This window comes from Osmerus eperlanus, unplaced genomic scaffold, assembly GCF_963692335.1.
Source record: "Osmerus eperlanus unplaced genomic scaffold, fOsmEpe2.1 SCAFFOLD_860, whole genome shotgun sequence".
NCBI classification, from domain to species: domain Eukaryota; kingdom Metazoa; phylum Chordata; class Actinopteri; order Osmeriformes; family Osmeridae; genus Osmerus; species Osmerus eperlanus.
The window spans coordinates 1-10809 of NW_026911439.1; the positions used below are offsets into that span (position 1 = coordinate 1).

Here is a 10809-nt window from a genome sequence, read left to right on the forward strand (position 1 = left end):
TGGGTTAGGATGATCGGGATGTCACTCCAGAGGTGACCCTCGGCTCGCTGTCTTCCTTCCTGCCTCCCTCTCTTCTTTCACTTCACCTCTGTCCTTCTTGTCCTTACTCACTTCCACAGACACATACACACACACACCCCAAGTACCCCCTCACCAGGTTGTTCTTGGTCTTGGCCACGTTGGGGTCGTCCGGGCCCAGCTTGGACTCGTAGATCTCCAGGGCGCGGCGGGTAGTAGTACTCCACCTCCTCGTACTTGCCCTGGTTCTGGCACAGCAGGGCCAGGTTGTTCAGCTGCTTGGCCACGTCCGGGTGGTACTTACCCAGAACCTGACAGACAGAGAGACAGAGAGAGAGACAGAGAGAGACAGAGAGAGAGAGACAGAGACAGAGAGAGACAGAGAGAGAGAGCGAGAGAGAGAGAGACAGAGAGAGAGAGACAGAGACAGAGAGAGAGAGACAGAGACAGAGACAGAGAGAGACAGAGACAGAGACAGAGAGAGACAGAGAGAGAGAGCGAGAGCGAGTAAAAGAACAGAGTATATTTTACAATCCCAACCATAAATCTTCGAATATTTCTAATAGAGAACGTAAGGGCTTCTCTTTTTGTCTGAAATCACGACAAACTCCGACCCCCCCCCCCCCCCCCCCCCCCCCATCACGTAACCACACCCCCCCCTCCCCACCTTCTCCCTGATCTCCAGGGCTCTCTTGCAGAGCGGCTCCGCCTCCTTGTACTTGGACCTCTTCCCGTACAGCACGGCCAGGTTGTTGAGCGTGGCGGCCACGGCGGGGTGGTCCCTGCCCAGGGTCTTCTCCCTGATGGCCAGCGCGTCGTTCAGCAGGTGGGCCGCCTCCTTGTACTTGTTCTGGTCCCTGGGGGGACGAGCGTCCGCACACGCAGACACACGCACGGTTCTAGTTCTGATCCTGCATAAGGGCTGTGAGGTCTTAGGATGCTGTGTGCACGTGTAAATCGAATTCTGTTTACTCTCGTCTGATGTCCACCTGCTCCTCCAATGCACCCATCACCCGTTCTTATCAGTAGACCGGTGCTAGTTTGACACACACACCCACACACCCCCCTCTCACCGGTAGACTAGGGCCAGGATGTTGAGCATGGTGGCCACGTCGGGGTGGTCGTGCCCGGAGGTCTTCTCCAGGTCCTCCAGGGCCTGCTTGCAGAGGGGCACGGCCACCTCGTAGCGGCCCTGGGAGGCATACTGGATCACCAGGTTGTGGAGGGTCCTGAGGCGGGCCGGGATCTCGTAGCCCCCCTGCTGGGCCGCCACCTCGCCGCTGGGCTGGGCTGGAGGCCGGGGGGGGATGGGGGAAGGATGGGGGGAGGGGAGGAGCAGACAGTTAGTGCTCTCGTCAGCTGCAGCGCCTTTACAAGGCAGCGTTTTCTTCTGACAGGAAGCAGGTTGTAGGTTCACAGTCATCAATTATTCACAGACGCCGAACCCATTTACCCCACTTCTTAGAAGCTGGAATGCTTCGAAAGGCTAAATGCTACGGCCTGTCATTAGCTTTACACACACAGAACAGTGTACACACTAACACCCAGCCCCAACCTCAGTCTAACCCTAGCCCCAGGTCTAACCCTAGCCCCAGATCTAACCCTAACCTAACCCCAGGTCTAACCCTAGCCCCAGATCTAACCCTAACCTAACCCCAGGTCTAACCCCAGCCCCAGGTCTAACCCCAACCCCAGATCTAACCCTAGCCCCAGGTCTAACCCTAGCCCCAGGTCTAACCCTAGCCCCAGGTCTAACCCTAGCCCCAGGTCTAACCCCTGGGGGTCTTACCAGGTCCCTGGTCGTCGTCGTTGGGGAACAGGTCATCCAGGCTGTCCTTGGACGTCTCTCCGGCCGCCTTCTCCTCGGAGGGCGACACGTCGTCGTCGAACTTCCTGATCTGGTTCATGAACTCCAGGTGCTTCTTCTCCTCCTCCAGCTGGGCCACGCTCTGCTCGCTGCGCTGCAGCTTGTGCTGCGTGCCCGCCAGCTCGTCCCGCAGCCACTGGTTCTCCTGGCACAGGCGCCGCACCTGCGCCCGCAGCTTCTGCTTCTCCGACTCCACGGCGCTCAGGTGGCTGGAGAGGGCCACTATCACCTTGGGGGGAGGAGGGGTGGAGAGGGGAGGAGGGGTGGAGAGGGGAGGAGGGGTGGGGTGGGGAGGAGGGGTGGGGAGGAGGGGTGGAGAGGGGAGGAGGGGTGGAGAGGGGAGGAGGGGTGGGGTGGGGAGGAGGGGTGGGGAGGAGGGGGTGGAGAGGGGAGGAGGGGTGGAGAGGGGAGGAGGGGTGGGGTGGGGAGGAGGGGTGGGGAGGAGGGGTGGAGAGGGGAGGAGGGGTGGGGGAGGAGGGGTGGGGTGGGGAGGAGGGGTGGGGAGGAGGGGTGGAGGGGTGGACAGAGGGATGGAGACATGATGGGCCAGTAGAGACAAAGCCGTGTGGAGGACCGAGGCACAGGTGTACAGGTGTACAGGTGTACAGGTGCACAGGTGTACAGGTGTACAGTGCCGTCACCCCCCCTCGCTACGTCACAGCCTCAGTGTCTGTGTGACCTGGATGAGGCCACCGCACAAAGACCTCGTCCTCAGGGGACAACACACGGGCCGCTCCTCCTACTGTTCCGCTGTTCGTTTCCCGTCAGAAAGGAGGGGGGAGAGGGGTTCATCATCCTTGGGTGTGTGTCATCCACACACTCTCTTTTCCCCCTCTCTCTCTCTCTCTGACTCATCCCTTTTGCCTCCCTGTCATCCCTAGTGTCATCCCTCTTTTCACACACACACACACACACACACACACACACACAAACACACACACACACACACACACACGGCTGGATGAGGGACTTGGAAGGTATGCGTAGGGGCTTGGAACACACAGGAGGTGTGTGTGTGCGGGCGTGTGTGTGTGTGCTCTCCGCCCCTCCTACCTGGGCCTCCCCCAGTCCCAGTTCGATGGCCTCCATGCTCTTGCGGAGCAGGCCCGACTTCTCCTGGGCTGCGGGTGGCTGGGTGCAGTCCAGCAGGGAGGCCAGCAGCTGGGTGTGCTCCCCACGCAGCGTCTCCAGGCCCTGCATTACCGCCTTGGTGTTGAGGACGATCTCGTCCTGGCTCAGTCGCTCCAGGGCCTCTTCGCGTGGGTACACCATGGTGGACATAGCCCGCGCTCACGCACTCTGGGGACGGGGAGAGGGCAGGGAGAAGGGGTTAGTGAGAGGGAGAGAGGGGGAGAGAGAGAGAGGGAGAGGGAGAGAGAGTGGGAGAGTGAGAGAGGGAGAGAGAGTGAGAGAGGGAGAGAGGGAGAGTGAGAGAGTATGTGTCTGTATGAGAAGAACAAGTGTGTGTGAGAGTGTATATGTGTGTGTATGAGACAGAGAGCGAGAGACAGGATGTACGTGTGATAGAGAGAGGAGAGTAAGAGAGAAGAGGGTGTGTGTGTGTGGTGATCCTCAGGTCAAGAATTAAAATAGAAAATCCTGTGAGAAATGTTGGGATTTGACCAGATTAGAACACATCTGAGGTGAAACAGTGTCTGTCTTTTTCTCTCGAAAATGAGCAGCTGTCACCAACCAGCGGACCGATGTGGTGACGGTCACCCTCCCCAGTACTGGGTCCCAACTTAGCCTCTAATCTTTTGATCTTGGGAGGCAAGGGCATTCCACTCTCAATCCAATTCTACACTGTAGAGAGAGAGACAGCAAGAGAGAGAGAGAGACAGCAAGAGAGAGAGAGAGAGCAGGAGAGAGAGAGAGCAAGAGAGAGAGAGAGCAGGAGAGAGAGAGAGAGCAAGAGAGAGAGAGCAGGAGAGAGAGAGAGCAGGAGAGAGAGAGAGCAGGAGAGAGAGAGAGAGCAAGAGAGAGAGCGAGAGAGAGCGAGAGAGAGCAGGAGAGAGAGAGAGCAAGAGAGAGAGAGAGCAGGAGAGAGAGAGAGCAAGAGAGAGAGAGAGCAGGAGAGAGAGAGAGCAAGAGAGAGAGAGAGCAGGAGAGAGAGAGAGAGCAAGAGAGAGAGCGAGAGAGAGCGAGAGAGAGAGAGAGCGAGAGAGAGATACTCTGTCACTCCTTTCTCTAAATACAATATTGACTGAATAGAGTGTAAACAAAACCCTCCGGGTCTCATGGATGCTGGAGATAACTAGCACGCCCGTGTCCGTGCCTCCCCCCCTCCTCACGGGGACGCGCACCTGTTCTTTTTTTCCACAGTCAGGAATCAACCCCCCCCCCCCCACCCCGCCCCATTCCATTGACTGCAATGCACCAATATGAGCAATCGAGTCATTTCTATCTGATTAACACATAACGCACATCTCTGTAATCGCGCTATAAATCGGTCATCACTTCATACAGCTGCCAAGGCGTGTAAGCAAACACGGTTTAGAATAGGCCCCGGTTGCGCAAAGGATGAAAAGAAAGGTGATTACTGCCACGATCAATCAAGGTGACCGCTCATCGATAGCATTCTTTAACACAGACGTTGCTTTGTGCACAGAACCTTGATTCTATGTATCCTAATATCGTATCCATATAAAACGTTTTAATTCTTAATTACAGATCCACACCAACATCTCCGACATGTTTGTAAACATTGCCGGTTGGCAAGCTAGCAGGCCCAGCCTGTAAAATGCAGCAAGGGCTTTTCTGCAACGATGCAGACCGCACACTTTGGATAACCAGGAGTTGAAATGGAGCTTTGATTGATCGAAACAATATTGCAGCCTTCTAGCTCGCCACATTGTTGAATGCCTGTGATACATTTCACGAGCTTGATACGGCCGCTACTCTGACAGCTCGTGACATTTCGAATATAGGCTAGCGTGCGCGACAATATCCACATTTATCAATCCGTTCATGTCGTATCCCTTTACAGATTAGCAAGTTTAACGGATATAAACTGATATTACCTTCATCGACTCAGAGTAAATTTTCCCATTGACAAGCGCGCTGCCCCTCACCTCCCCTTTGTTGAACAAAGCGCGATATGACCTACTGTTGTGATGCTGATCTACTTTCCATCACCTCGGATTGCCGTTGTGTTGGTTGACTGTCACGACACTGGCAGCGTCACGGCTCTAAATAACATCTAGGACACATCTAAAATACTTACGTAAGAAACCGAACTGGATAACTTCATAAAAGTGAAGGGAAAGTAGTTGTTTTAGGCTAACGTATGAATTCGTGTTTACCTTTTTGATCGCTCTCTCCTCGGTCGCTCCACCGGTGATATGCAGACTGATGTCAAGTTATTCGTGCTTTTCAGTTTCAGACTTAATAAAATGCCTGCACACAACGCCACTGGTTTATCTCAATCCCGTTTTATAAGATCACTGCTTTCTCAAACAGACCCATTCGCTAGCTAGCCAACACGCGCAAATTCAAAGCAATACATTGCAACAAGAAACTAGCTAACGTAACATGGCTAGCAGATGGCTTGTAGCTCGGGCCACCAGTTCTTGTCTCGCTGCCTTGGTTAGAAAAACTTCTCAAAATACCGGAACCGCGTTTGCTTCTAGAGCCGATGCCTCCCTGTCCATCTCCACAAGTTCTGCCGCGGTGAAAGAAACGCAAGACTGCCGAAGTCTCACAGTTTGCAAACTGTGTTTGCAGGATGACAGCCTCGTCCCGAAAATGGCTGTTGTCCGAATTCTCCCAGAATCCACGGCCCCAGCCAGCCAGCCCGGAGGTGTGACATCACAACTACCCCCTCCTCTGCAAGGGGCACAGTGGAGCTCTCAAAGAATGATAAAGCATTTTGTATATTTATCCTCCTCCTGATCATATATCGACTCCAAAATGGAAGTAATTTAGTTTTTTCAAAAAGTGTACATAAACACACCACAACACATACAAATTAGGAGTATTTATTTAAAAAAACAAAAGAATGAACATTTTCCACCCATCACACATCAGTTCTTGATTGACAACGTAATCATGAAAAAGCATTACTACAAAACAAGTCAAATAAAAAAAAGGACTAAAATAATACAGTACAAGACCTATTTTGATATGTACAAGCATCTTAGATTATCATTTTTAAAGGCAAAAGGCAAAAAGCTGAAGATTGCTGAGGAACAAATGGCATGTGCAAAAAATACTCTCTCTATTCATACCAACAAACTTAGAATATTCGTCACCGACGTAGAATCCCGTTATATCAAGCGGCAACGCATGAATGCTTTGTTTTCCTAATCTGATTCACTGCGTTCAACAAGCGGTGAGATCCTTTATGAATGATAGAATCAAGACGCTAAGCTTGTGGGATCCTAGCAAAGACTCGCTCTTGCTTTCCGTTCTGACTGTAGAATGAATAAAAAACGTTTTGTGTGACGAAGTGAGGAGACACAGATGACTGTTGATCACTGAAAGGGTTATTGATTGATCATACAGTTCTCTGTCACTCACTTTATTGGTCAGAGACTTAACGTCCATTACAACATCGCACACGCACTCACAGGTGGACACGGGTACAGGTCAACACACGGTAACAGGAAGTCCAATAGATTAATCAGAGGACACACCGATACAGCCAGGTAATCGAAGACAAAGTAGAGAAAACTAATAGATGAAAAGACAGAGTTAAAAGATGGAGGGAATCAAGACAAGAAAAAAAACTAGACGGTTAACTAGGTAAACTTTGGAAATAGTGATCGAGGATGTTTTGGATGTTTGGATGTTTTGGATTCGAAAAGGAATACTTTGGGTGGGGGAAGGTATTGGATGGATGTTTAGTTTCTATTTTGCCACCAAATACATTACGAAACATCAAACATCTATATTCTACACCCCATTTTGAATTGTGGGTGATATCAATCATCAATCAATGTAACGTTTGACTTTTTTTGGCAGTGATTTTAGTTCGATCATTTGAAAGTCAGATCCCATACGGTGCGACAGCAATACAAAGAGAATCCGGCGTGCATACACTATGATCTTTACACACCAAACTACACCAACAACGCTACAAAGCAACACACACCTCCAGAGAGGTTGGTACAGGCTGCACAGGCCAGCCCATGCACTCTCGGTTACTAAACGGAGTCCAATTAAGTTTTGGAGGTGCAGCTTTTAAGGTAGGGGCAGGAGGGCTGCGTTCGTGTGCCGCCGACTTGGCCAGGTTTCTCTTTGTTACTTAAGAGGAGAGTTGCACAGAGTTCCCAAGCTCTTAGAGAGGCTGTAAGACACCAGTGTGCATCCCTTGAGAACCTTCACTTGCTGTTCCAGAAGACAACAGAGTGTTCTAGAACAGTACAGCGGGTTCTGAGAGACTCAATTTACTTTCTGTGTGGCTTTTCGAAAACATCCTTGTGCCTCAAACAGGGGAGAAGGTGAATTTTGTGGACTGTGTTTGTTGAGGTCGGTATGAACCCCTTAGCATTACCATCCTGGGGACAATACCTCGAGGACAGGGACAGTTGGACAGGAGTTTTCGACGTCACACTTTCAACACTGTAACATCTAATGGGCAGAAACCACCTTCTATTGAATTTCCAAGAGTCCATAATAACAACAACGACAAAAAGAAACATTTGTAAGCTTTTGTAATACTTAATATTTTCGTAATACTTCACTTTGCACAAGTGTGGGGAAAGGCAGATGGCAGGTGTTACTTTGTAGGTGACACAAGTTCAAATGTCAAAGGTCAAGATTGGTACATTTCCACTTCAGAAAACAGAAGGACCCAAGTACTTTTTGGATTTGTTCAAACACACGACCCATTTGTTAACTCAAACTATTCACTATGACTAATTTTAATGCACTTTGTAGTTACATTCTTGAACCTGTGTTTAAATTCAAATTCTTTGGATGTGAAACTCAAATCTCAAGTCTCAACTTTCCTTTGAGAAAGAAAAGTACTGTGAGTTACGGAGTACTGTAGCTTGAAAGGGGAAGAACTACATGTTGTCTTGTGTCAAGCTACAAGGTAAACTTCTGGCTGCAGCCTAAACTCCTTTGTAATAGTAACTATTGACCATATTATCAATACACAAGCACACTGCCAACACACACACACAAATTAACCCCCACCCCCCCAAAAAAACAAACAAAACCAAATTTGGTTATTAGTAATCGTCACCATATTACATTTACACACTGAATTGTTAACACACGCACTTGTCACTGAACATTCACTAGGCACCCCACAACACCCTAGTCCCAAGCAGCCCAGAGTCACACATGCTCTTAGGGTACGCTTGATTTATACAACCTAGCACAATGACACCAATGGAGCAGTCCCAGGAGCGTGGGCATGTGCGTCAAATCAAACGCACCTCATTAAGATTTTGTATTTTTTTTACATCTTTTTTTGTATTTTTATATTTGTGTGTTTGACCCAGGTCTGGACACAGTAAACCACCTATTGACTGAAGTGAAAGCTGCCTATCTGTTGCAGAACAAATAGAGGAGGGGGGCGGGGGGGTGGAGAGCTGGCAAGCGGCATTGTGCTTTGAGGGGGGAGGGGGGGAGACACACAAGCTCATGGAAACTCCTGCCACCAGCACACTGGGATTCAAGATCCAAACAGACAACAGGAGCCCCTCCAGTTGATGACACGTGTTTTGTAGTGATTTTGAGTTTTTGAAGAAAAAAAAAAACTCGCTTAGACAAGGGAATCTTCATGCACGTTATACTTTGTAAGGTGCCTCTTGGATCCAGCAGGCGTCATCGTACGAGTGTGTGTGTGTGACTTTGTGGCACGTAGTGGGCGTGTTGCACACAGCATGCAAGTCTGGATCAGGCCTCAGCTAGCTAGGCCGTATGTGGCTGTTTGCAGGTTCTGGGTTTCAGGGCAAGACAGGGGACGACTGACCTAGCGAAGGGGGCTGAGAGGTTAAAGTTCAAAAGGTCAACGGCAGGTTAAAGGTTTAGGAGTTTGCACTCTGAAAGTTGCTCATGCATTATGCATCTCGTAGGTAAGGTACATTTTAAACGGCAGTTAATGAACTTGTGCTGTAAGCCCCCTCTTTCACACACATACACACACACACACACACACACACACACACACACACACACACACACACACACACACACACAAAAGGGGCGTAACAATGACTTAAAGTGACTAGAGCTCCAACTCCCACATCCCCTTCCTGCCTCCTGAAAGACAAACAAGACGAATGTAGCAAGAAAATAACAAAATCAAATAAAACTGCCAACCCCTTACAATCCGCTACGATTGGTCGATGTTGGTTCCGGGTAGGGTGGGGGGGGGGGGCTGTGTGTGTGTGGGTAGAGGCAGGGCGTGGAGAGGAGGAGTGGAGGGGGTCAGGGGTCATGACCCTAGGAAGAGGGCTTGCTGTAACCAAACAGTCCGACAGGGAGGTACTTGACATGGGTAGGCCACTGGGCAGCTAGCTGGAAGAACTTGACGTCGTTCCACTCGACTCCGTCTATCGACACTGCAGGGAAAACACACACACACACACAATGAGGGACACGTACCAAAACACACAACATATCAAAAGCGTAGTCATTATTAATCAAATTCATCAATCACCTGACCAATCAACGGATCATTAACATAGTTACCAATGAATGTATTCAATATATCGTCTCCGATTCAGACACCACTTGCTAAGTAGCTAGTGCTTCAAGGAAACCACCATGTAAGCTCGTGACAATAGAGACACATGAGTAGAGCTGCCTTGTCCTACTCCCTATCCCTTCCTGCTAGACTCCCTCTCTCCCAGCTTACCTTTCAGGATGGTCTGCTGTTGCTTGGCCGAGCAGATGAGTCTGCTAATCCCCTCGATGACCTGGCTCTTGGAGTCCACGTCCTTCTCCTTGGGCTTCTTGCCCAGGAAGATCGTGGGAACTAGAGGGAGGAGAGGACGAGGAAAGAGGAAATGAGAGGAGTAGAGGGGGTTGCAATACATTCATTTGACAACGGAATTCCACACAGGCTGTCAAAGACAACTACACAGTGAAGAAATGGTAAGTGTATAGATATATTTTTAAAAAAACACCGTGTCACTTCCCCTCACCCCTACTTCCTCTCCCTCCCCTCTCACCTTTCTTGTTCTTCTCCTTGGTGACGACGGTCATGGCCATGGTGCTGACCTGCGCCTGGGTCTCGTTACTGCCCCCCCCTGGCAGCCGGCTGACCTGCAGCGAGCGGAAGGCGCTCTTCAGCGTGTTCTTGCAGCCCGTGTCGCGCCGCTCGCCCTCCCTCCTCTTCTCCGCCAGCGAGGCCAGCCAGTAGTCCACCTGGAGGCCGATGGCGTCCACGCCATGAGACATGCTGGGGCTCCTGTCACGGGGACGGGAGGAGTCAGGGACAGGATGGGGAGGAGTCAGTGACAGGAAGGGGAGGAGTCATGGACAGGAAGGGTTAGGGACAGGAAGGGGAGGGGTTAGGGACAGGAAGGGGAGGAGTCAGGGACAGGAAAGCGAGGTGTGTGTGTGTGTGTATGTATATATATATATATACATATATATGTGTGTGTGTCACCCACCCCTGTACAGACAGCACTGTGCCCATGGATGGGGAGGACGGGGGCGTGGCAGCCTCCTTGATCATGCCGGTGGATGACCCGTGCGAGGGCGGGGACGTGGAGGGCACCGCCAGGCTCACCGCCATGCCCTCCTCCGAGTCGCCTAGGCAACGGCGAGGAGAGCGAGGTTAGTGCCATCATGGACTACATCACGTAATTACGTTTATTTAGGGACGGACAGGATGTGTGTTTATGGGCTGTGTGGTGTGAGTGGTTTTGAGTGTGTGTCTACCAAACACACACCTGTAGAAGAAGGCCCAGATTCAATCAGGCCCACCTTGACCACCTAGGAGACATGACAACATGATGATG

At 50.7% G+C, this 10809-nt stretch overlaps 2 protein-coding genes across 2 annotated transcripts; both read right to left on the reverse strand.

Annotated features, from left to right (window-relative positions):
- Window positions 1–137: 137 nt before the first annotated feature.
- Window positions 138–5660, reverse strand: LOC134016088 (kinesin light chain 1-like; the record flags this gene model as incomplete). The annotated part of the gene is given in 7 exon segments (XM_062455496.1): window positions 138–229; window positions 231–329; window positions 686–875; window positions 1092–1308; window positions 1808–2114; window positions 2939–3184; window positions 5188–5660. Coding segments are annotated over 6 exon segments (1133 nt in total), but the record flags the coding sequence as incomplete, so codon positions are not given.
- A 186-nt stretch (window positions 5661–5846) lies between these two features.
- LOC134016089 (phosphofurin acidic cluster sorting protein 1-like) lies at window positions 5847–10809 on the reverse strand. The gene is made up of 5 exons (XM_062455497.1): window positions 10741–10809; window positions 10459–10600; window positions 10015–10253; window positions 9699–9818; window positions 5847–9402 (listed from the first exon to the last, which is right to left on the reverse strand). Exons 2-5 carry the CDS (start codon window positions 10581–10583, stop codon window positions 9284–9286), a joined length of 603 nt encoding a protein of 200 aa, XP_062311481.1. The 5' UTR covers window positions 10584–10600; window positions 10741–10809; the 3' UTR covers window positions 5847–9283.